Here is a 27369-nt window from a genome sequence, read left to right as displayed (position 1 = left end):
CTGGGACCTGTCCCAGCTCACTGTGCACTACAGTGGGACCTGTCCCAGCACACTGTGGACTACACTGGGACCTGTCCCAGCACACTGTGGACTACACTGGGACCTGTCCCAGCACACTGTGGACTACACTGGGACCTGTCCCAGCACACTGTGGACTACACTGGGACCTGTCCCAGCACACTGTGGACTACACTGGGACCTGTCCCAGCACACTGTGGACTACACCGGGACCTGTCCCAGCACACTGTGGACTACACCGGGACCTGTCCCAGCACACTGTGGACTACACCAAGAGACCCTCTCCTGTCCCAGCTGTACATTGTAGAATAATAGTGAGGACATCAAAACTATATGGAACACATACGGAATCATGGAGTAACCAAAAAAAGTGTTAAACAAATCCAAAAAACACTGCTCAAAAAAATAAAGGGAACACTAAAATAACACATCCTAGATCTGAATGAATGAAATATTCTTATTAAATACTTTTTTCTTTACATAGTTGAATGTGCTGACAACAAAATCACACAAAAATGATCAATGGAAATCAAATTTATCAACCCATGGAGGTCTGGATTAAAGTGGAAAACCACACTACAGGCTGATCCAACTTTGATGTAATGTCCTTAAAACATGTCAAAATGAGGCTCACTAGTGTGTGTTGCCCCCATGTGCCTGTATGACCTCCCTACAATGCCTGGGCATGCTCCTGATGAGGTGGTGGATGGTCTCCTGAGGGATCTCCTCCCAGACCTGGACTAAAGCATCCGCCAACTCCTGGACAGTTTGTGGTGCAACGTGGCATTGGTGGATGGAGCGAGACATTATGTCCCAGATGTGCTCAATTGGATTCAGGTCTGGGGAATGGGCAAGCCAGTCCATAGTATCAATGCCTTCCTCTTGCAGGAACTGCGGACAAACTCCAGCCACATGAGGTCTAGCATTGTCTTGCATTAGGAGGAACCCAGGGCCAACCGCACCAGCATATGGTCTCACAAGGGGTCTGAGGATCTCATCTCGGTACCTAATGGCAGTCAGGCTACCTCTAGCGAGCACATGGAGGGCTGTGCGGCCCCCCAAAGAAATGCCACCCCACACCATGACTGACCCACCGCCAAACCAGTCATGCTGGAGGATGTTGTAGGCAGCAGAACGTTCTCCACGGCGTCTCCAGACTCTGTCACGTGCTCAGTGTGAACCTGCTTTCATCTGTGAAGAGCACAGGGCGCCAGTGGCGAATTTGCCAATCTTGGTGTTCTCTGGCAAATGCCAAACGTCCTGCACGGTGTTGGGCTGTAAGCACAACCCCCACCTGTGGACATCGGGCCCTCATACCACCCTCATGGAGTCTGTTTCTGACCGTTTGAGCAGACACATGCACATTTGTGGCCTGCTGGAGGTCATTTTGTAGGGCTCTGGCAGTGCTCCTCCTGCTCCTCCTTGCACAAAGGCGGAGGTAGCGGTCCTGCTGCTGGGTTGTTGCCCTCCTACGGCCTCCTCCACATCTCCTGATGTACTGGCCTGTCTCCTGGTAGCGCCTCCATGCTCTGGACACTACGCTGACAGACACAGCAAACCTTCTTGCCACTACTCGCATTGATGTGCCATCCTGGATGAGCTGCACTACCTGAGCCACTTGTGTGGGTTGTAGACTCCGTCTCATGCTACCACTAGAGTGAAAGCACCGCCAGCATTCAAAAGTGACCAAAACATCAGCCAGGAAGCATAGGAACTGAGAAGTGGTCTGTGGTCACCACCTGCAGAACCACTCCTTTATTGACGGTGTCTTGCTAATTGCCTATAATTTCCACCTGTTGTCTATTGCATTTGCACAATAGCATGTGAAATTGATTGTCAATCAGTGTTGCTTCCTAAGTGGACAGTTTGATTTCACAGAAGTGTGATTGACTTGGAGTTACATTGTGTTGTTTAAGTGTTCCCTTTATTTTTTTGAGCAGTGTATTTTATATTTGAGATTCTTCAAAGTCTTCAAAACCCATTGCCTTGACAGCTTTACACACTCTTGGCATTCTCTCAATCGGCCATAGGAGGTAGTCACCTGGAATGTATTTCAATTAACAGGTGTGCCTTCTTAAAAGTTAAATAGTTGCAATTCTTTCCTTCTTAATGTGTTTAAGACAATCAGTTGTGTTGTGACAAGGTAGGGGTGATTCTGAACTTACAATGGCTAGCCCCAAGTCGTTGTGTATTTTTATCTTGTGCATTTTGCTATTTGCCTCATGACTCCTGCATGCTTTGTTGACTATGAACTTTCTTGTTTACCCATCTGTGGGACAGTCTGTTTGTTCCCACACTCGGGATTCTGACTCTCTATTGGTTACACAGAGTTTTGGGCTCCCATCCTATTCTAACCACCTCTCACTGGCTTTTGTATTCATGTTACCTGATGAAATTGCTGTATAATATGATCTTGTTGCCATCTGATGCACATTCAGATGTCATAAATCAGCACTGCAGAGCTCTCCCTGTCCGCTGCCGTGCCCTGATTGTAATACTGTTGATGATATCTGGAAATGTGAATGTACTGTTGCTAGCTCCAATTCTGATTTGTGCTCTGATATCTGCTTCACTGATTTCTGCTCTCATAAAAGCCTGGGTTTTCTGCACTTTAACACCAGAAGCTTATTACCTAAAATGTACCAATTGAAAGTGTGAGTTCACAGCTCGAATCCAGATGTGTTGGTCATTACTGAGACGTGGTTAAGAAATAGTGTTTTGAATACTGATGTTAAAAGGTTATAACCTTTTTGGGCAAGACAGATCTTCCAAAGGTGTGGGAGTGGCAATCTTTACCAAGGATCACCTTCAGTGCTCAGTTGTCTCCACCAAGTCGGTCCCCAAACAATTTGATTTGCTGGTTTTAAGCATTACACTTTCAAATAGCTCTTTGTTGACTGTTTCTGGGCGCGATCGTCCTCCATCATCACCGGCCTGTACCCTACCTGCCCTAAGCTCTCTCTTGGCCCCTTACACTAAGTCTGAATTTGTCCTGCTTGGTGACTTAAACTGGGACATGTTTAGGACCAAGTCCTAAAGCAATGGGACTCCTTAAATCTTTCTCAGGTTATTACCAATCCCACAAGGTATGACTCCAAACACCCAGAAAAGGCTACTCTCCTCACTCCTCCTCAACCTCACAAATAATCCTGATAGGTTTCAGTCCGGTGTTTTCTGTAATGACCTTAGAGATCACTGTTTTACAGCCTGTGTTCTTAATGGCTGCTCAGTGAAACGACCTGTCCTGATTTGTCAAAGACGCTTGCAAAAAAATAAATAATGAGCAAGCCTTCCTTCATGATCTAGCCTCTGTAAAATGGTATAGAATCAGCTTGATCCTCTCTGTCGAAGACGCTTGGAACTTAAAAAAATATATATTTTCAGTGATATTGTTAACAAACGCACCCCCATAAAGAAAATGAGAATTAAAAACAGGTTCAGCCCCTGGTTCGACTGTGATCTTGCAGAGTTACTCCACCTCAAAAATTGCATTTGGCAAAAGGCTCGGCACACACACTCTCGATCAAGCAAAAGAGAAATAAGTGTACTCCGGCTATCCGGAAGGCCAAGTTAGTTAGTCAGATGGTTTAGACCCTTTCATCTTTAAGGTTTCTGTGGAAGGCAGCCACAGTTAATCCTTAATTTAAAGGGGAGATCAAGCTGATCCTAACTGTTATAGGCCTATTTCTATTTGTCCCTGTTTATCACTCAGGCTATCCGGAAGGCCAAAGTTAGTTACTTTAAGTAGCAGTTCTCTCTCTGTGGGTCTAACCCCAAGAAGTTCTGGAAAATGGTTAAAGACCTGGAGAATTAACACTCCTCCTCACAGCTGTGCATGTCCCTTAAAAGTTGATGTGGTTGTTAATAAGAAGAAGCACATGGCTGAGCTCTTTAAATCACCACTTCATTAAGTCAGGATTCCTATTTGACTCAGCCACGCCTCCTTGCCCGTCCAACATTTCCTCATCTCCCTAGCCTTCTAATGCGTCTAGCCCCGATGCTCCTCCCTAGCCCTGCTACAAAGTTTCTCCCTGCAGGGCGTCCCTTACTCCAAGGTGCTAAAGGGGCTCCTTAAACTTGACCCAAAAAACATCTGGGTCAGATGGTTTAGACCCTTTCTTCTTTAAGGTTGCTGCCCCTATAATCGCCAAGCCTTTCTCTGACCTTTTTAACCTGACTCTCCTCTCTGAGGAGGTTCCTACTGCTTGGAAGGCAGCCACGATTCGTCCTTTCTTTAAAAGGGGGAGATCAAGCTGATCCTAACTGTTATAGGCCTATTTCTATTTAGCCCTGTTTATCAAAAGTGTTGGAAAAACTTGTCAATAATCAACTGACTGGCTTTTTTGATGTCTATAGTATTCTCTCTGGTATACAATCTGGTTTCTGCTCAGGTTATGGATGTGTCACTACAACCTTAAAGGTCCTCAATGATGTCACCATTGCCCTTGATACTAAGCAATGTTGTGCTGCTATTTTAATTGACTTGGCCAAAGCTTTCGATATGGTACACCATTCCATTCTTGTGGGCCGGTTAAGTAGTATTGGTGTCTCTCGATATGGTAGACCATTCCATTATTGTGGGCCGGTTAAGGAGTATTGGTGTCTCTGATGGGTCTTTGGCCTGGTTTGCTAACTACCGCTCTCAAAGAGTGCAGAGCATAAAGTCAGAACATCTGCTATCTCAGCCACTGCCTGTCACCAAGGGTGTACCCCAAGGCTCAATCCTAGGCCCCACGCTCTTCTCAATTTACATCAACAACATAGCTCAGGCAGTAGGAAGCTCTCTCATCCACTCTCTCATCCATTCATATGCAGTCTTAAACTCAGCTGGCCCCTCCCTGGATTTTGTATTAAACGTTCTACAACAAAGCTTTCTTAGTGTCCAACAAGCTTTCTCTGCCCTTGACCTTTGTTTTGGAGCTGTTCAGAACAAGGTTATGTGGTTTGGTAAGAAGAATGCCCTTCTCCCCACAGGTGTGATTACTACCTCTGAGGGTTTAGAGCTTGATTTAGTCACTTCATACAAGTACTTGGGAGTATGGCTAGATGGTACACTTTTTTTCAAATCAGCACATATCAAAGCTGCTGGCTAAAGTTAAATCTAGACTTGGTTTCCTCTATAGTAATCACTCCTCTTTCACCCCCAGCTGCCAAACTAACCCTGATTCAGATGACCATCCTACCCATGCTAGATTACAGAAACGTAATTTATAGATCGGCAGGTAAGGTTGCTCTCGAGCAGCTAGATGTTCTTTACCATTCGGCCATAAGATTTGCCACCAATGCTCCTTATAGGACACATCAGTGCACTCTATACTCTTCTGTAAACTGGTCATCTCTGTATACCCGTCGCAAGACCCAGTGGTTATACGCTTATTTATAAAACCGTCTTAGGCTTCACTCCCCCTTATCTGAGATATCTACTGCAGCCCTCAACCTCCACATACAACACCTGTTCTGCCAGTCACATTCTGTTAAAGGTCCCCAAAGCGCACACATCCCTGAGTCCCTTGTCTTTTCAGCTTGCTATAGCTAGCGACTGGAACGAGCTGCAACAAACACTCAAACTGAAGGTTTTATCTCAATCTCTTCATTCAAAGACTCAATCATGGACACTCGCTGACAGCTGTGGCTGCTTCGCGTGATGTATTGTTGTCTCTACCTCCTTGCCCTTTGTGCTGTTGTCTGTGCTCAATAATGTTTGTACCCTGTTTTGTGCTGCTCCATGTTGTGCTGCTGCCATGTTGTGTTGCTACCATGCTGTGTTGTCATGTGTTGCTGCCATGCTATGTTGTTGTCTTAGGTCTCTCTTTATGTAGTGTTGTGGTGTCTCTTGTCGTGATGTGTGTTTTGTCCTATATTTTTTTATCCCAGGCCCCGCAGGAGGCCTTTTGCCTTTTGGTAGGCTGTCATTGTAAATAAGAATTTGTTCTTAACTGACCTGCAGTTAAATGAAAATAAAGCGGTGGTATACAGAATAATGTATGTGTTTGAGCCAATCAGTTCTGTTGTGACAAGTATACAGAAGATAGCCCTATTTGGTAAAAGACCAAGTCCATATTATGGCAAGAACAGCTCAAATAAGCAAAGCGAAACGACATTTCATCATTACTTTAAGGCATGAAGGTCAGTAAATGTGGAAAATATCTAGAATTTTTTAAGTTTCTTCAAGTGCCGTCGCAAAAACCATCAAGCGCTATGATGAAACTGGCTCTCATGAGAACCACCACAGGAAAGGAAGACCCAGAGTCATCTCTGCTAAATAGGATAAGTTCATTAGAGTCAACTGCACCTCAGATTACAGCCCAAATAAATGCTTCACTGAGTTCAAGTAACAGATATCTCAACATCAACTGTTCAGAGGAGACTGCATGAATCAGGCCTTTATGGTCCATTTGCTGCAAAGAAACCACTACTAAAAGACACCGATAAGAAGAAGAGACTTGCTTGGGCCAAGAAACACGAGCAATTAGACAGGTGGAAATCTGTCCTTTGGTCTGATGAGTTCAAATGAGCGATTCTGCAGCGATACACCATTCCCACTCGGTTTGCGTTTTGTGGGACTATCATTTGTATTTCAACAGGACAATGACCCAACACACCTCCAGGCTGTGTAAGGGCTATTTGACCAAGGAGAGTGATGCATCAGATGACCTGGCCTCCACAATCACCCGACCTCAACCCAATTGAGAATGTTTGGAGCTCAGAGTGAATGAAAAGCAGGCGACAAGTGCTCAGCATATGTGGGAAAGTTGGTTGAGAGAATGCCAAGAGTGTACAAAGCTGGCAAAGGAAAAGGGTGGCTACTTTGAAGAAACTAAAATATATTTTTATTTGTTTAACACTTTTTTGGTTACTACTAGGGATGCACGATATTGGTGAACAAATCAGAATCAGCCGATATTAGCTAAATATGCCAACATCTGTATCGGCCCGATGTCTAGTTTAACTCCGATGTTAAAAACCGATGTCAAAGCTACCGTGCATACCTATATAACGTAGTTAGTTACATGACGTAATGGCGCTACACGTGCAACCTAGCCCACAATGTCTGTTGTGTGGATCAAGCAGTAAAAAAGTTGAGCAGACATTTGAAAGAGTAAGAATATTTCAGCAAGACAACTTAAAAGGCGAAATCCATTAAAGCCAAGATAATGGAATTCACCAGTACAGCACCAGCACCAGTACACACTACCAAGTGTGCCATTTTTCAGATGTTGCCCTACCAGAGTTAAAGTTATAGCGTCACTGCTATCAGCTTTACGACATACATACTAAGGAACGCCGTTTGGGTCTTTGTGTGTCAAAAAAGATACAGTAGCACTGTCAAAGCTGTACAAAAAAAGTCTGCAAACAAGCAAACACCGGCCACGAACGATGCGTTTACAATACCGCGTTGGTAATAAAGCATCATTTGTTCGACCGCAACTTCTGGGGTAGCTAGCTAGCACCAATACAACCAGCCTGAAAACTATGACCAGTAGAAACTGAAGTAATTTTCATTATCCTTAGCAATGATTTAGGAATCCTTGTGAGTAAGTATTAGCTAGGTTGCCACTTGTTGTTCGCATATTGAAATTGAACTTCAGTCCATGAAAATAAATAGCTAGCCAGCTATTTAACCCTGTTGCCCAAAGCTAACGTTATAAGCAGCCAGCAACCTTCATCTGGCTAGTGAGGCTTGAACAGACCGGGTTATGTGTTGTGAAGCTAGCCACAATAAGGATTAGGCACAATAGTGGAATTTGTGGTTTGCCTTCAAAATAAAAGTATGTCATTGACAGTAATGCAAATGAATACAAATAGCAGAATTATGCCATACTTTTATTTTGAAAGATAACCGCAAAGTCCACTATTGCGGCTAATCCTTATTGTGGCTAGCTTCATATAGATGCATCTGACCACCATGAATCAAATAAGAACGGTCTTATAAATTAGGGTTATTTTAGATGACACATAGCTTTATAGTTAGCTAGCTACTGAAACAAATTATGTTGTTGTTTTGGCTCCAGTGTCTATGCAAGTGTTATTTGATGTGTATCTTTGACACACAAAGACCCAAACAGCGTTCCATAGAAATCCTGGTTGAGAATGAAACGACTGAACAACGAAACAGCACAGCAAGTAAGTGAAAGAAATAGGTTTTGATTATGTTTCACTGGTAATGGGGACATACATAAATGGCAACAAAATAACTTATTGGTTAGTGTGGTGTGTGTGTGTTACCTTAATTTAACTATACAAGTCAGTTATACTTATTTACAATGATTGCCCGGACGACGCTGGGCGAACTGTGCGCTGCCCACTGGGACTCCCAATCATTGCCAGATGTGAAACATCATGGATTCGAACCAGGGACTGTAGTGACTCCTCTTGCACTGAGATACAGTGCCTTAGAACGCTGTGTCCATGTGTGTGTGTTAACTATTTAACTGTCTGTACTAGAATGTTTAAAAGGCCGCTAAAATGTTAAATATCGGTTATCGTATTGTTTTTTTTGCCAAGGAAAAATGTATAGACTCTGGAATCATGACTACTACTAGTATGGATGTATAGACTCTGGAGTCATGACTACTACTAGTATGGATGTATAGATTCAGGAGCAGGAGCCATGACTACTACTAGTATGGATGTGTAGACTCTGGAGCCATGACCACTACTAGTATGGATGTATAGACTCTGGAACCATGACTACAACTAGTATGGATGTATAGACTCTGGAGCCATGACTACTACTAGTATGGATGTGTAGACTGGAGCCATGACTACTACTAGTATGGATGTGTAGACTCTGGAGCCATGACTACTACTAGTATGGATGTGTAGACTGGAGCTATGACTACTACTAGTATGGATGTGTAGACTGGAGCCATGACTACTACTAGTATGGGTGTGTAGATTGGAGCCATGACTATTACTAGTATGGATGTGTAGACTTGAGCCATGACTACTACTAGTATGGATGTGTAGACTCTGGAGCCATTGCTACTACTAGTATGGATGTATAGACTCTGGAGCTGGAGCCATGACTACCAGTAGTATGGATGTATAGACTCTGGAGCCATGACTACTACTAGTATGGATGTATAGACTCTGGAGCCATGACTACTACTAGTATGGATGTATAGACTCTGGAGCCATGACTACTACTAGTATGAATGTATAGACTCTGGAGCCATGACTACTACTAGTATGGATGTGTAGACTGGAGCCATGACTACTACTAGTATGGATGTGTAGACTGGAGCCATGACTACTACTAGTATGGATGTGTAGACTCTGGAGCCATGACTACTACTATTATGGATGTGTAGACTGGAGCCATGACTACTACTAGTATGCATGTGTAGACTGGAGCCATGACTACTACTAGTATGGGTGTGTAGACTGGAGCCATGACTACTACTAGTATGGATGTGTAGACTCTGGAGCTGGAGCCATGACTACTACTAGTATGGATGTGTAGACTCTGGAGCCATGACTACTACTAGTATGGATGTGTAGACTCTGGAGCCATGACTACTACTAGTATGGATGTGTAGACTGGAGCCATGACTACTACTAGTATGGATGTGTAGACTGGAGCCATGACTACTACTAGTATGGATGTGTAGACTGGAGCCATGACTACTACTAGTATGGATGTGTAGACTCTGGAGCCATGACTACTACTAGTATGGATGTGTAGACTGGAGCCATGACTACTACTAGTATGGGTATGTAGACTGGAGCCATGACTACTACTAGTATGGATGTGTAGACTTGAGCCATGACTACTACTAGTATGGATGTGTAGACTCTGGAGCCATTGATACTACTAGTATGGATGTATAGACTCTGGAGCCATGACCACTACTAGTATGGATGTATAGACTCTGGAGCCATGACTACTACTAGTATGGATGTGTAGACTGGAGCCATGACTACTACTAGTATGGATGTGTAGACTGGAGCCATGACTACTACTAGTATGGATGTGTAGACTGGAGCCATGACTACTACTAGTATGGATGTGTAGACTGGAGCCATGACTACTACTAGTATGGATGTGTAGACTCTGGAGCCATGACTACTACTGGTATGGATGTGTAGACTCTGGAGCCATGACTACTACTAGTATGGATGTGTAGACTGGAGCCATGACTACTACTAGTATGGATGTTTAGACTGGAGCCATGACTACTACTAGTATGGATGTATAGACTCTGGAGCCATGACTACTACTAGTATGGATGCATCGACTCTGGAGCAGGAGCCATGACTCAGTTTGATGAATGCCCTGGCTTACTGCAGCAGCTCCTGCAGCATGACATCATCCTCCTATCCTAGTATTGTTGTCTAGCTCCATAATATAGTCTACTGCAAATACTCCTGTTATTAGTTATGGCCGGCCAGGAATGTTCCAGAACACACACAACCTTATCAGCCTTACAAGTCATTATATATCTTCATCCTACCCACCCTATGTGCTCTGACCTTTTAGTTGGTTAATAAATAACCAGAACTGGAAACCTTGTCTTAAACCATCATTCCTGCACTCTACAGATGCACCATAGTGTCACTCCTCAACCTAGCCTAAGGGGTCACTCCTCAACCTAGCCTAAGGGGTCACTCCTCAACCTAGCCTAAGGGGTCACTCCTCAACCTAGCCTTATCCTTTGACTACACCGCTCGAGTCACAAAATAAATGTAGAAATCAATATTATTCAATTATTGCACCCACATTGCTCGCGAACGATTGTCTGCGTTGCCAGGCACTAAAAACGAAGTCAGTTCTATATGTGGCGCAGATCGCGCTGCAAGTCCTGGCTCTCCCATCTCCTCATTGGTTTATAGAAGCAGGTACCCACGTGCCATCTCCTCATTGGTTATACCCACGTGGGTTACTGAAAGAAGAATTAGGTAGGTGGCGGTAATGCACCTAATTTATGTAAGTGCCAATCGCAATATAAAGTACAGAGAAGAAAAGGCCTGGAAGAAAAAAGCCTGATTCGGTTGACCGTTTTATGTGTGGATTAATTGTTGGAGAAGAGGACCTTGTGCATTTCAGGTAAAATAACAACTCAATGTTTATATCCCAGGACAAATTAGCTAGCAAAAGAAAGCTAGCTAAATAGGACAAATTAGTTAGCAAGTGCAAGCTAGCTAGGAAAATTGGCATAAATGTTTAATGCTTTTCGACCTGTCCCCAAAATAATGTAATTGGTTCAGAGTTTGTTTTGATATTTTAACCTGCGTGCCGTGATCGCGTTTAGTGTGGGGGGACAACATACATTTATGCACGATGGCGCACGAGCGCAGCCGGTTTGGGTTCTGTGTAAGACGTCACTCCTCAACCTAGCCTAAGATGTTCCATACTCGTCCTTTTCTTTACACGTTCCAAATGGGTTTTTTAACAGTGCGAAATCTAAGGAATGAATCTGAGCCTCAGCGTTGTCACCTATGGACAGCAGAGCTTCCAGCGAGGCCTTGTCAGGCGTGATCGTAAGTTCTTCAGTGGAGCAGAGAGCTACTCCCCATAGAGATGCTGTACTGAGAGTAAAGTCATAACATGCAGGAACATTTGAACCGACAATGAGTTTGACAGTGACTCAGTTTCGAGACCCATGGGCCCTTGTAGTGCTCTACAACAAAGATAGGATGCCAGTATCTCACCTTGTCATAGAAGTCAGCGGAGGTTGAGGATAGGATGCCAGTCTCTCACCTTGTCATAGAAGTCAGCGGAGGTTGAGGATAGGATGCCAGTCTCTCACCTTGTCATAGAAGTCATGGGAGGTTGAGGATAGGATGCCAGTATCTCACCTTGTCATAGAAGTCAGCGGAGGGTGAGGATCGGGACCTCTCGTGGACTGGGGCTGGTTTGGTCCTGTCATCTTTTCCAGGATCCAGGATGTTATCAGCAGAGTGGGAGCATCCTGAGCCTCTGGTCTCAGCTGCTTTCTTCTGGGTGTTCCAGGTGGTCTCGTACTCAGCAAAGGTCCCCAGTCTCTGCAGCTCCAGAAGGGCCTGCTGTCTGTTGTCCTGTCCCTGACACTCTCTCTGTTCCTTCCTGCTGCTGGACATGTCACAATCACCCCTGGCTATCTCTTTGCCCTCTCCACAGTCCTCAACAGGGCCTGGCAGGGCAGTTTTAGGGAGGGGTCTGGTGAAGGCAGGTCTGGGGGTGGAGCGTTGGTTCAGCAAGGAGTCTGCAGCCTCAGGGGGGGTCAGCTCCTCCTCCACCCCCACCTCATTGATTTTGTCTGGCTCAGAGAAACACCGGACCTTCTTCTCCGTGGTGAAACGCTTCCTGCTTCCGATACGGGTCACCTGACTCTGGGCAGAGCCAGACCTGGCTGGGAGGCCCTCAGAGAGGCTGGACAGGGGGTTAGAGTTGTCGCTCCTCCCCAGACCAGAGGAGGAGTAGTCCGGCAGGGACCCTGCCTCTGCCACAGGGTGCTCCAGAAGGACAGGCTCCAGGTCTCTCCTTCTAAAGGAGGTGACCTTCAGTACGCGGGCCTGCGCCTCCTTCAGATGGTCCTTATAGGTGGAGGTGAAGGAGCCATCTGAAGAAGAGGTGGTGTCTTTGGGCCTCCAGACCTCTGGCACCTCATGGTTCTCCTCCACCTCACAGGGTCCACTCAGGGAGGCAGCGCTCTTACTCTTCTGCAGCTGGGCACGTCTCATCTGGATCTCATTCCTCAGGGTGGTGGCGAACCGGTCAGTCCTGGTGCACTGGTTACTGGAGAGATCTACAGTCTCCACACTGGAACAGTCTCTGGGTACGAGGCCTGAGTTGCTGAGGCCGCTGGTGGTCTGAGGGCAGATCTGACTGTCTGGCAGCATCTCTTGACGGTGTATGGTGTCCTGCTGAAGAGGTTGTAGAGACTGTCTTCTCGGGGGGTAACTCATACAGTGGGGCTCTGCAGTCTGACTGTTGTTCCTCTTCAGGCTGGGCTGGCCTGTAGAGGACTCCAGTACAGCAGAGGGACAAACGGTAGCTGGCTGTTTGTGGCGGGAGCCGTCATCCTGTCTGCTGTATCCCTTACTGTCGTTGTTGAGGGGTGGAGGTGGCTGGTACTTAGCATTGGTAACCTCTGACCCCAGGGGAGTGAGTGACTTCTTATCTCCTCCACCCTGTACGATGCTCACTGCACTCCTCCTTTCACCGCCACCCTCCACACCCTCCTCTCTACCCCCTCCACCCCTCCTTTCGTCAGTCTTGACCAGCAGGGCCTGGGTGACCGGTTGACCAGGCTGTCTGGCCGTCACACAGTAGTACCGGCTGTCTCCAGTGCTGTCTGGGGTCTGGCTGTAGAGCTGGGTGTTCTGGGCATTGTAGTTGGTGGGGAGCTCCTGCATGCTGCTGTAGCAGATGCTGACGTTCTGCTGTTTGGGGACAGACCAAGTCCTGGGGTGGGAGTAGAGAGAGCTCTCATTACTGTACTGTCTCTGGTGGCCGAGCAAGTAGGTAGGGGGGAGCTGGCCCAGCCTGACATCACTACTGGACAGGGAGCAAAGCTTGTTACAGTTCACCTGGTTGGGATGACAGTTCTTTGGTGAAATGTAAGGAGGGACCATGTTGTTCTTGGAGGGTAAGTTGTGATGGCTACGCCGAGAGTCATTGGTGCATTGTGAGTTATCAGAGTTATCCATTCCTTTACCATGTGCCTTGGGCTGGGTGTGAGCACCGGGTCCCTCTGGACAGGCTATAACCAGAACATTCTCATGGGACTTCGTAGCAGCGAAACTGTCACTGCGTACAGGCGGTGATGGAGGAGGAGAGGGATAGGAGGTCTTCTTCTTGTCAGGAACGTGCCAGACGGGACCGCAGCTAGCCCTAGCAGAGCTGGAGGAGTGGGAAGAACCTGACCCTGACTGCTCCGTTGTCCTGGGGCTGTCCCGGCCCATGATGGCCCCATGTCCCCCAGCCAGTTGCAGATACCCTGGCCTCTCGTCCTGCCTGACCCCCTCACTACTCAGGCTATGTCTGCCGTTACTGGGCTGGCCCCCTGACTCCCACTGGCTCACCTCATACAGCATGTTCTCTGTGGAGGCAGCATTGCTCTTAAGGAGGGTGTAGTCTGGTGTCTTAGGGAGGGTGTAGTCTGGTGTCTTAGGGAGGGTGTAGTGTGGTGTCTTAGGGAGGGTGTGGTCTGGTGTCTTAGGGAGGGTGTGGTCTGGTGTCTTAGGGAGGGTGTGGTCTGGTGTCTTAGGGAGGGTGTGGTCTGGTGTCTTAGAGAGGGTGTAGTCTGGTGTCTTGGAGAGGGTGTAGTCTGGTGTCTTGGAGAGGGTGTAGTCTGGGGTACCAGAGTTGGTGGAAAAGGAGCTGTATGCAGAGTCCCTCTTGCCCCCTCCCAGGTGTTCCGTGCTGGTGTTGGACTTGACCGGGGAGAAGCGTCCTGGGGATTGGTGTCCAGGGGGGTAGGGGTGGTGGGAGACGTCTAGACTGTCCATGCTGCCCAGAGAGCTGAACTGGTCTGATACTCGCCGTAGGTTAGTCTGGTTCTGGTCCCAGCCAGACGAGGAGAGGTTGGTAGAGGGGAAGCTGGGGAGGAAAGAGGTGGAAGAGGGCTGTTCGAGATACATAATGGATTGTCCTACATAATGCTATAGTCTAACACAGTACTTGGGGGGGACATGCTAGTAGAGGCCCATTGTCCTACATAATGCTATAGTCTAACACAGTACTTGGGGGGGGGCATGCTAGTAGAGGTCCATTGTCCTACATAATGCTACAGTCTAACACAGTACTTGGGGGGGACATGCTAGTAGAGGCCCATTGTCCTACATAATGCTATAGTCTAACACAGTACTTGGGGGGACATGCTAGTAGAGGCCCATTGTCCTACATAATGCTGTAGTCTAACACAGTACTTGGGGGGGACATGCTAGTAGAGGCCCATTGTCCTACATAATGCTATAGTCTAACATAGTACTTGGGGGGAGGCATGCTAGTAGAGGCCCATTGTCCTACATAATGCTGTAGTCTAACACAGTACTTGGGGGGGAGGGGGGGGGGGTCTTGCTAGTAGAGTCCCATTGTCCTACATAATGCTACAGTCTAACACAGTACTTGGGGGAGGGGGGGGGGGACATGCTAGTAGAGGCCCATTGTCCTACATAATGCTATAGTCTAACACAGTACTTGGGGGGACATGCTAGTAGAGGCCCATTGTCCTACATAATGCTATAGTCTAACACAGTACTTGGGGGGACATGCTAGTAGAGGCCCATTGTCCTACATAATGCTATAGTCTAACACAGTACTTGGGGGGGGGGGGGGGGGTCATGCTAGTAGAGGCCCATTGTCCTACATAATGCTATAGTCTAACACAGTACTTGGGGGGACATGCTAGTAGAGGCCCATTGTCCTACATAATGCTATAGTCTAACATAGTACTTGGGGGGGGGACATGCTAGTAGAGGCCCATTGTCCTACATAATGCTGTAGTCTAACACAGTACTTGGGGGGGGAGGGGGGGGGTCTTGCTAGTAGAGTCCCATTGTCCTACATAATGCTACAGTCTAACACAGTACTTGGGGGAGGGGGGGGTCTTGCTAGTAGAGTCCCATTGTCCTACATAATGCTACAGTCTAACACAGTACTTGGGGGAGGGGGGGGGGGGGACATGCTAGTAGAGGCCCATTGTCCTACATAATGCTATAGTCTAACACAGTACTTCGGGGGACATGCTAGTAGAGGTATTCACAGGTCAACCACAAGCCAAATACCCAATACTTGACCTGGAGCCCGGGCGGGTCTGGTTCCAAAATTCTAACTTTTCTCTTGGGTTCGGGTCAGGTCCTGTGGGATGGTTATCGGGTCTATGTAACTACAGTTGATAGACCCGATTGGACCTGACCACGGCTCTGCAGAGCCTATAGCATATTTTATATAGCTGCAGATATATTTGTTAACCAGAAGAGCAACTTCGCTGAAAAAATAAAATAAAATGTGTCCCTCAAGTCCAATCGAATCTGGTCTAGGGTACGGGTATAGGTCTGGTTATCAGAGGGTCCATTCAGGTTCAGGTCTGATCGGGTCCACGTCCCCCTTTAATTTTTTTTTATTGTGTTCTTTAGGGTCCGGGTCTGATCGTCCTCTGTTCCATTTGGATCCAACTTTTTAGACCCGCGAAAACCTCTACATGCTAGCTCAACTGTCTACACAAACTGACAGGATTTTAGGCACACTCAGTATAATAACGATGAAAAAGGTCCATAGTGCATTGAGGTACAGAATAACTACTGGTCTTATTTTGAAACAAATCTCTGAAGTTGTGGGCCAGTGGAAAGTAGTCACAGTAAAACTCAGATCATGGAGCCTGTTCCTGATCCCAGACATTCTACATCAGGGTAGAGCCCGTTTTATTTTTCAGAGCTCGGGTATCACTAACATTTTGAAGCTGAGCCATTTGCTCATGCAGCGCAGTGCAGTACAGTCATATCTGACTAAGATCATGTGATGTTAGAAGTGCTTCAACCCTGTCAAATATAAAACAGGAGAGATTATTTAACAGAAAATAATAAATGTTCCTAGAGTGATGAAAAGTAGCTAACTGCACTCTCATGGTCTTCATTGAGCAGAGGAGCCCAAGCGGAGCTGTTGCTATGGATACTCACAGACCCAGAGCAGCAATGAGCAAACTGCATGCAGAGCAAGCTGTGGGCAGGGAGCAAGTGACAGACAGAGGCAGCTAATAGATTTGCTAATGGAGCAAGTTATTTCTGATTTCGGTCTTAAATTTGGCACACACAATCGGGGTTGTGTAGGGTAGGGCCTGAATGTTGTGGGCATGGGTAGGGTCTGAATGTTGTGGGCATGGGTAGGGTCTGAATGTTGTGGGCATGGGTGGGTAGGGTTTGAATGTTGTGGGCATGGGTGGGTAGGGTTTGAATGTTGTGGGCATGGGTAGGGCTCTAAGCCTGATGTCTTAGCGGGGAACACTGGGTTACCTTGCATCATATCTGGTCTGCCAGACTGGCGGGGGCGGAGACTGAGTTTTGGCAGTCTCTGATTGGCTCTCGTTGAACTTGGTGGCGTGCCATGAGTGAGGCCTGCTTACGGCTTCATTCCTCCTAAAGATATGAGTGAGTGAGAGAGATAAGCACTAGATTAGACCAAGTCCTCTTGGGAAGCAGAAATGAACAGGCCTCCATTACTGTGACTGGCTGATTGACTACACAACACAGAGTTACATTAACACAACACAGAGTTACATTAACACAACACAGAGTTACATTAACACATGACGCCATGATCACCACGGCCATGACCACCAACAACGCAACTCCACAACAGGCAGTAGTAACAACGCAACTCCACAACAGGCAGTAGTAACAACGCAACTCCACAACAGGCAGTATTAATGCAAAACCACAACAGGCAGTATTAATGCAAAACCACAACAGGCAGTATTGACGGCGACAACAGGCAGTATTGACGGCGACAACAGGCAGTATTGAAGGCGACAACAGGCAGTATTGACGGCGACAACAGGCAGTATTGACGGCGACAACAGGCAGTATTGACGGCGACAACAGGCAGTATTGACGGCGACAACAGGCAGTATTGACAGCGACAACAGGCAGTATTGACGGCGACAACAGGCAGTATTGACGGCGACACAACAGGCAGTATTGACGGCGACACAACAGGCAGTATTGACGGCGACACAGCATGCAGTATTGACAACGACAACAATACAACAGGCAGTATTGACGGCGACACAACAGGCAGTATTGACGGCAACACAAAAGGCAGTATTGACGGCAACACAAAAGGCAGTATTGACGGCAACACAAAAGGCAGTATTGACGGCGACAACAGGCAGTATTGACGGCGACACAAAAGGCAGTATTGACGGCAACACAAAAGGCAGTATTGACAACGACAACAGGCAGTATTGACGGCGACAACAGGCAGTATTGACGGCGACACAAAAGGCAGTATTGACGGCAACACAAAAGGCAGTATTGACGGCGACAACAGGCAGTATTGACGGCGACAACAGGCAGTATTGACGGCGACAACAGGCAGTATTGACGGCGACACAGCATGCAGTATTGACAACGACAACAATACAACAGGCAGTATTGACGGCGACACAACAGGCAGTATTGACGGCAACACAAAAGGCAGTATTGACGGCAACACAAAAGGCAGTATTGACGGCAACACAAAAGGCAGTATTGACGGCAACACAAAAGGCAGTATTGACGGCGACACAACAGGCAGTATTGACGGCGACACAGCATGCAGTATTGACGGCGACACAGCATGCAGTATTGACAACGACAACAATACAACAGGCAGTATTGACAGCGACACAACAGGCAGTATTTAACAACACAACAGGCAGTATTGACAACAACACAACTGGCAGTTTTGACGGCAACACATCAGACAGTATTGACGGCAACACAAAAGGCAGTATTGACGGCAACACATCAGACAGTATTGACGGCAACACATCAGACAGTATTGACGGCAACACATCAGGCAGTATTGACGGCAACACAAAAGGCAGTATTGACGGCAACACATCAGGCAGTATTGACGGCAACACATCAGACAGTATTGACGGCAACACAAAAGGCAGTATTGACGGCAACACAACAGGCAGTATTGACGGCAACACAACAGGCAGTATTGACAACAACACAACTGGCAGTTTTGACAACACAACAGGCAGTATTTAACAACAAAACAGGCAGTAGTATTAAGACATGAGGGCAGTGTGGGCTGATAATGTTTATGATAACCATGGAAACTCCAACATGAATGACAGATCAAGGTCTTGACATGAATCTTACTTATAGTCAATAAATCTCATGATAAAAGCATTATCCATGACACTACTTGATGAAGGAAAGAAAATGGTCACTTATCATGAAACAAAATGGTGACTAATCATGGGAGATGTTGAACTAGGAAGAAACACAGATGGTTGGAATGATGATATTACCACACAGCAGAATAATGGCATTATGGGTAGAGGTCTGTGTGGATGACAACAAGCGGAGGAGGAAGGGAGATGGATGCTATTGGCTAGCTAGATAATGGAAGCATACCTCATGGAACTTCGTAATATCTTGTTGAGAAAGCTCCTGGCCACATGGACATCAGTCTCAGAGGGCATTTTTCCAGTAGCTACTAAATCCACCATTCTCATATTCCTGCCAACAGGGGAGGAGGAACACGGGCTGAAACGCTGAACCATGGAACCACATGTAGGGCTCTATTTTAACAAACCTAACAAATGGTCAACCTAAGTGCTGGAGGGACTAGGCCTGGCACAATAACCGTATAATCGCGTAAACAACGATTACAGATTAAGACCGTCATGAAAATAAAATGTTTTGTTTGTTTTTGTAACACGAACAGCTGATTGAAGACGAGACAGGACGGCCTCTGTTACCGCGGTAACACTCTTTACAATGTGATTAAACTTTGTTCCTCCTTGCTTAAAACAAACATGTTTTGGTTGCATAGGCAACACCACCCTCCCTGCAGCAGCAGCACATGCAGTCAGGAGGAGAAGAGAAAATGTGCGCTGTGTCCCAAATTAAAAATGTTTGCTGTTGGGATGGTCATTTGTCTGACCAATGTCCTGCCATCCAGAATTCCATGACTGTCACATCCCTTTTGTGATAGCAACTTCCTCCCCCTCAAAATCAGAACTCAACTCCAACTTTGGAGTGCGATAGAAATAGCATACAATTAGTTTTACTAAGACCGCTGCAGTGCATGGCCGGACTAATCAATTCTCGGTCCCTGGGAAATAACTATTTAAAGGCCCCCCCCGTTCACATACAAGAGAATCTTTTGCCATTTTAAAGTTAATTTCCTGCAATTCTACACATTTTCCCCATGGGTCAGAGACAATTTTGCAGTTTAAACTTAAAATTTGTGTCCTCCAGAGTGCTACAGCAGTCTAAGGCACTGCATCGCAGTGCTAGAAACGTCACTATGGAACCGGGTTTGATCCTCGGCTGTGTTGCAGCTGGCCTCGACCAGGAGACCCATGAGGCATCGCACAATTGGCCCAACGTCGTCCGGGTTAGGGTAGGGTTTGGCTGGCTGGGATGTCCTTGTCCCGTCGCGCTCTAGCGACTCCTTCTGGTGGGCCTAGCGCATGCACGCTGACTGTCCTGTGTGAATTTAAGTATGCTCTCTCTAATTCTCTCTCTCTCGGAGGACCTGAGCCCTAGGACCATGCCTCAGGACTACGCCTCAGGACTACCTGGCATGATGACTCCTTGCTGTCCCCAGTCCACCTGGCCGTGCTGCTGCTCCAGTTTCAACTGTTCTGCCTGCAGCTATGGAATCCTGACCTGTTCAGAACCTCAGACTGGTGCAAAGTTTCACCGTCCAACAGGACAACGACCCTAAGCACACAGCCAAGACAACACAGGAGTGGCTTTGGGACAAGTCTCTGAATGTCCTTGATTGGGGCGGCAGGGTAGCCTAGTGGTTAGAGCGTTGGGCTAGTAACCGAAAGGTTGCAAGTTCGAATCCCTGAGCTGACAAGGTACAAACCTAAGCTTGTTGCGTCATACCCAAGACTCAAAGGTGCTTCAACAAAGTTGAGTAAAGGGTTTGAACACTCTTGAAAATGTGATCTTTTTTTTTCATACATTTGCGAAAAAGTCTAAAAACCTGTTTTTGCATTGTCATTAGGGGGTAGTGTGTACAGACTGGTGAGGGAAAAAAACAATTTAAATGCATTTTAGAATAAGTCTGTGTAGTGTGTAGAATAAGTCTGTAGCGTAACAAAATGTGGAAATAGTCAAGGGGTGTAAATAGTTTCAGAATGCACCGTTTACTGGGCAGGAAGTCGAACATCATAACAGGCTGCTCGAGGAGGTTGGTGTCCATGCTGCTACAGCAGCAGTTGTACCAGAACTGGAGGGCAGAACTTAATTGAAAGAACAGCAAATAACTGCATTGAAGGCTTTTCTCTGGGGAGAAGATGTTTTCGCTATTCTCCGACTTGATTCGGGCAAAAGCTTGATTTCCCAGCTAACTCCGCTGGTAGTCAAGAAAATGGGTCAGGTGAGAAAAAATTCTCGTTGTTGGTGCCCCTCCATGGAGGACCAGATCAGAAAGGCTACGAAGCTGGGGATCATTGCTATGCAGCTCGGTGTAAATAATGACGCGGACATCTTCCATGGACGTTGCCAGGATGTTTTCGGTCTTGGTTGCTGAACGACAAGTGGCAGAATATGCTGTAGTAGTGCAGAAGTAAAAATGAAATGCTTGAAAATGTCCAAAAGATCTGAGAACTTATTTTTCTCGAAAACAATGAGACGATAACTTTACAAATTGGTATTCCATGTAATTATACTGAACAAAAATATAAACAACATGTAAAGTGTTGGTCCCATATTTCATGAGCTGAAATAAAAGATCCCAGAAAATGCACAAAAGGTTATTTCTCTCAAATGTTGTGCAAAAATGTGTATACATCCCTGTTATTGAGCATTTCTCCTTTGTCTAGATAATCCATCCACCTGACAGTTGTGGCATATCAAGAAACCGATTAAAAAGCATACTTTCACAGGTGCACCTTGTGCTGGTGACAATAAAATGCCACTCTAAATTGTGCAGTTGTCACACAACACAAAGCCAGAGATGTTTTAAGTTTTGAGGGAGTGTACAAATTTGTTATTTCACCTTTATTTAACCAGGTAGGCCAGTTGAGAACAAGTTCTCATTTACAACTGCGACCTGGCCAAGATAAAGCAAAGCAGTGCGACACAATCAACAGTTACACATGGGATTAACAAACATACAGTCAATAACACAATTGACAAATCTGTGTGCAAATGTAGTAAGATTAGGGAGGTAAGACAATAAAAAGGCCATAGTGAGGAAATAATTACAATTTAACAAATTAACACTGGAGTGATAGATGTGCAGATGATGATGGGCAAGTAGAGATACTGGGGTGCAAAAGAGCAAAAATAAATAACAATATGGGGATGAGGTAGTTGGGTGGGCTATTTACAGATGGGCTGTGTACAGGTGCAATGATCGGTAAACTGCTCTGACAGCTGATGCTTAAAGTTAGTAAGGAAGATATGAGTCTCCAGCTTCAGTGATTTTTGCAATTTGTTCCAGTCATCGGCAGCAGAGAACTGGAAGGAAAGGCAGCCAAAGGAGGAGTTGGCTTTGGGGATGACCAGTGAGATATACCTGCTGGAGCGCGTGCTACGGGTGGGTGTTATGGTGACCAGTGAGCTGAGATAAGGCGGGGATTTACCTAGCAAAGCCTTATAGATGACCTGGAGCCAGTGGGTTTGGCGACGAGTATGAAACGAGGGCCAGCCAACGAGAGCGTAAAGGTCACAGTGGTGGGTAGTATATTGGGCTTTGGTGACAAAACGGATGGCACTGTGATAGACTACATCTAATTTGCTGAGTAGAGTGCTGGAGGCTATTTTGTAAATGACATCGCCAAAGTCAAGGATTGGTAGGATAGTCTGTTTTATGAGGGTATGTTTAGCAGCTTTGTTGCGAAATAGGAAGTCAATTCTAGATTTACTTTTGGATTGGAGATGGTTAATGTGAGTCTGGAAGGAGAGTTTACAGTCTAACCAGACACCTAGGTATTTGCAGTTGTCCACATAATATAAGTCAGAACCGTCCAGATTAGAGGTCGACCGATTATGATTTTTCAAAGCTGATTATTGGAGGACAAAAAAAGCCGATACCGATTAATCGGCCGTTTTTTAAAATGTGTGTGTGTGTGTATATGTGTATGTGTATGTGTATATATATATATATATATATATATATATATATATATATATATATATATATACACACACACACATACATATATATACACATACATATATATATACACACACACACACACACACACACATACCACACACACACATACACTGCTCAAAAAAATAAAGGGAACACTTAAACACAATGTAACTCCAAGTCAATCACACTTCTGTGAAATCAAACTGTCCACTTAGGAAGCAACACTGATTGACAATACATTTCACATGCTGTTGTGCAAATGGAATAGACAACAGGTGGAAATTATAGGCAATTAGCAAGACACCCCCAATAAAGGAGTGGTTCTGCAGGTGGTGACCACAGACCACTTTTCAGTTCCTATGCTTCCTGGTTGATGTTTTGGTCATTTTTGAATGCTGGCGGTGCTTTCACTCTAGTGGTAGCATGAGACGGAGTCTACAACCCACACAAGTGGCTCAGGTAGTGCAGCTCATCCAGGATGGCACATCAATGCGAGCTGTGGCAAGAAGGTTTGATGTGTCTGTCAGCGTAGTGTCCAGAGCATGGAGGCGCTACCAGGAGACGCTACCAGGAGACAGGCCAGTACATCAGGAGACGTGGAGGAGGCCGTAGGAGGGCAACAACCCAGCAGCAGGACCGTTACCTCCGCCTTTGTGCAAGGAGGAGCAGGAGGAGCACTGCCAAAGCCCTGCAAAATGACCTCCAGCAGGCCACAAATGTGCATGTGTCTGCTCAAACGGTCAGCAACAGACTCCATGAGGGCCTGACGTCCACAGGTGGGGGTTGTGCTTACAGCCCAACACCGTGCAGGACATTTGGCATTTGCCAGAGAACACCAAGATTGGCAAATTCGCCACTGGCGCCCTGTGCTCTTCACAGATGAAAGCAGGTTCACACTGAGCACATGTGACAGACGTGACAGAGTCTGGAGACGCCGTGGAGAACGTTCTGCTGCCTGCAACATCCTCCAGCATGACCGGTTTGGCTGTGGGTCAGTCATGGTGTGGGGTGGCATTTCTTTGGGGGGCCGCCAGAGGTAGCCTGACTGCCATTAGGTACCGAGATGAGATCCTCAGACCCCTTGTGAGACCATATGCTGGTGCGGTTGGGCCTGGGTTCCTCCTAATGCCAGACAATGCTAGACCTCATGTGGCTGGAGTGTGTCAGCAGTTCCTGCAAGAGGAAGGCATTGATGCTATGGACTGGCCCACCCGTTCCCCAGACCTGAATCCAATTGAGCACATCTGGGACATCATGTCTCGCTCCATCCACCAACGCCACGTTGCACCAGACTGTCCAGGAGTTGGCGGATGCTTTAGTCCAGGTCTGGGAGGAGATCCCTCAGGAGACCATCCGCCACCTCATCAGGAGCATGCCCAGGCGTTGTAGGGAGGTCATACAGGCACGTGGAGGCCACACACACTACTGAGCCTCATTTTGACTTGTTTTAAGGACATTACATCAGTTTGACCTCTGTCATAGTCCACTGAGACGGGCCTCCGCAGCGGATCAGTCCACTGAGACGGGCCTCCGCAGCGGATCAGTCCACTGAGACAGCCATGAATCAGGCTGGTGTCTCGTGTGCCAACATTTTAGTAAATATATTTGCCACTGCTCGACTAAAAATAAATATCTTGGTTGGTTCGACCAACATCCTATTGACCAAACAATCGACCAGTTGACTAAATGGGGTCAGCCCAACTTTGAATTGCACAGAATTCAATTCTACTTCCTTTCACTCAAACGCTACATCCTGTGGGGTATGGCAAATTCAACTTGAATTTCAAGTTCTGAATTGAGCTGAACCCTGGCATACTCCATACTGAATGTGGGAATCTTCCAATCGGATATCTGGAAAACCGGGGAATATTTGAAAAATTAACAGAATTTTGCAATCCTAGGTGGGGTCTTTCCCGTACCTGGCTGGGTGTGGCCTTAACCAAACCGGGCTGGGTGTGGCCCAGTCAGATACACTACTACATTAAAATGTTATTCTTTCCTCCCCCTCTTCTCTCTTCCTCCCCCTCCTCTCATCTTAATCAATACTGCTGGAAACTGTGTCAATAACCCTGAACTCTCAACTGCTGCTGCAATCCCGCAGCACACAACCAGCTTGCTAGCACAGCCCTGTAGCGGAGCCTCAGCCCTGTAGCGGAGCCTCAGCCCTGTAGCGGAGCCTCAGCCCTGTAGCGGAGCCTCAGCCCTGTAGCGGAGCCTCAGCCCTGTAGCGGAGCCTCAGCCCTTCTCCAGACAGCCCTGTAGCAGAGCCTCAGCAATGTAGCAGAGCCTCAGCCCTAACCCTAGTCCAGACAGACCTGTAGCAGAGCCTCAGCCCTGTAGCGGAGCCTCAGCCCTGTAGCGGAGCCTCAGCCCTGTAGCGGAGCCTCAGCCCTGTAGCGGAGCCTCAGCCCTTCTCCAGACAGCCCTGTAGCAGAGCCTCAGCCCTGTAGCAGAGCCTCAGCCCTGTAGCGGAGCCTCAGCCCTTCTCCAGACAGCCCTGTAGCAGAGCCTCAGCCCTGTAGCAGAGCCTCAGCCCTGTAGCAGAGCCTCAGCCCTAACCCTAGTCCAGACAGACCTGTAGCAGAGCCTCAGCCCTGTAGCAGAGCCTCAGCCCTAACCCTAGCCCAGACAGCCGTGTAGCAGAGCCTCAGCCCTAACCCTAGTCCAGACAGACCTGTCGCAGAGCCCTAGCCCAGACAGCCCTGTAGCAGAGCCCTAGCCCTAGTCCAGACCGACACTGTGCAGAGAAGAGCAGCTCAGTGATAGTCCAGGGATCTCCATCTCATCTCTGATGCAGCCAGGGGGATAAGCGCAGCAGTTGTGTGTTGGGGTGTGTGTGGTTTCCTACCTCTTGACAACCAGATTGAGGGTCTTGTATGATCCCTTGACCAAGCAGATGGCCTCCTGCCTGTAACCGCTCAGAGGGACCTGGTTGATGTTCAACATCTCGTCTCCAACCTGGAGGCTGACCGCTGCTGCCTTGCTGCCCTCCTCCACCTATACCACACACAGCAGGGTTAGGGTTAACACAGCAGGGTTCAAGTTAACACAGCAGGGTTCGGGTTAACACAGCAGGGTTCAGGTTAACACAGCAGGGTTCGGGTTAACACAGCAGGGTTCGGGATAACACAGCAGGGTTAGGGTTAACACAACAGGGTTAGGGCTAAAACACCTGATTTAGGGTTAAAACATGGTTAGGGTTAAAACACCTGATTTAGGGTTAAAACATGGTTAGGGTTAGGGCTAAAACACCTGATTTAGGGTTAAAACATGGTTAGGGTTAGGGCTAAAACACCTGATTTAGATGTGGAGGCTATATACAGGGGGTACTGGTACAGAGTCAATGTGGAGGCTATATACAGGGTGTTATGGTACAGAGTCAATGTGGATGCTATATACAGGGGGCAACGGTACAGAGTCAATTTGGAGGCTATATACAGGGTGTTATGGTACAGAGTCAATTTGGAGGCTATATACAGGGTGTTATGGTACAGAGTCAATGTGGAGGCTATATACAGGGGGCAACGGTACAGAGTCAATTTGGAGGCTATATACAGGGGGCGCCGGTACCGAGTCAGTGTGGAGGCTATATACAGGGGGTGCCGGTACCGAGTCAGTGTGGAGGCTATATACAGGGGGTGCCGGTACCGAGTCAGTGTGGAGGCTATTATACAGGAGTTACCGGTACCGAGTCAGTTTGCAGGGGTACAGGCTAGTTGAGGTAATCTGTACATGTAGGTGAGGGCGAAGCTCTTTGTTTGTTACCTATGCGAGTAGCAGCAGTGTACAAGGGTGGTTGGGGGGGGGGGGGGTCAATGTAAATTGTCCGGTGACGATTTTTATGAATTGTGCAGCAGTCTAATCGCTTGGGGCTAGAAGCTGTTGAGGAGCCTTTTTGTCCTAGACTTGGCGCTCTGTTAACGCTTCCCATGCGGTAGTAGAGAAAACAGTCTATAAAACTTGGGTGACTGGAGTCTCTGACAATTTTATGGGCTCTCTTTTGATACCGCCTATTATATTGGTCCTGGATGGCAGGAAGCTCAGCCCCAGTGTTGTACTGTGTTGTTCGCACTGCCCTCTGTAGTGCCTTACGGTCAGATGCCACAGTGATGCAACCGGTCAGGATGCTCTCGATGGTGCAGCTATAGAACCTTTTGAGGATCTGGGGATCCATGCCAAATCTTTTCAGTCTCCTGAGGGGGAAAAGCTGTTGTTGTGCCCTCTTCAAAACTGTCTTGGTATGTTTGGACCATGATAGTTTGTTGGTGATGTGGACACCAAGGAACTTGAAACTCTCGACCCACTCCACTACAGCCCAGTCGATGTTAATGGGGGCCTGTTCGGCCCACTTTTTCCCTGTAGTCCACGATCAACTCCTTTGTCTTGCCTCACATTGAGGGAGAGGTTGTTGTCCTGGCACCACACTGCCAGATCTCTGACCTCCTCCCTATAGGCTGTCTCATCATTGTCGGTGATCAGGCCTACCACTGTCGTCAGCAAACTTAATGATGGTGTTGGAGTCGTGTTTGGCCACGCAGTCGTGGGTGAACAGGGAATACAGGAGGGGACTAATTACACACCCCTGA

General features: G+C 47.1%; 1 protein-coding gene across 8 annotated transcripts in view; it reads right to left on the bottom strand.

Annotated features, from left to right (window-relative positions):
• The window catches only part of shroom2a (shroom family member 2a), an 87201-nt gene that overhangs the window by 37632 nt on the left and 22200 nt on the right, over positions 1-27369 (bottom strand). For 4 of the 8 annotated variants that reach the window (XM_036979029.2, XM_090236549.1, XM_090236548.1 and 1 more), the window contains exons 3-5: positions 25632-25780; positions 16957-17079; positions 11821-14545 (exon numbers count right to left, since the gene is read on the bottom strand). In XM_036979029.2, coding sequence (XP_036834924.2) covers positions 11821-14545; positions 16957-17079; positions 25632-25780 — 2997 coding nt within the window. Of the gene's footprint in view, positions 1-5856; positions 10614-10663; positions 14546-16956; positions 17080-19074; positions 19180-25631; positions 25781-27369 lie in introns of those variants that run through there. The other 4 variants (XM_036979028.2, XM_036979027.2, XM_090236547.1 and 1 more) reach the window with 2 other exon arrangements.

Source organism: Oncorhynchus mykiss, chromosome 5 (genome assembly GCF_057628025.1).
Source record: "Oncorhynchus mykiss isolate SJ-2025 chromosome 5, ASM5762802v1, whole genome shotgun sequence".
Lineage (NCBI taxonomy): Eukaryota > Metazoa > Chordata > Actinopteri > Salmoniformes > Salmonidae > Oncorhynchus > Oncorhynchus mykiss.
The sequence above is the reverse complement of the archived record's forward strand: the minus strand, read 5'-3'. Positions and strand labels throughout refer to the sequence as shown.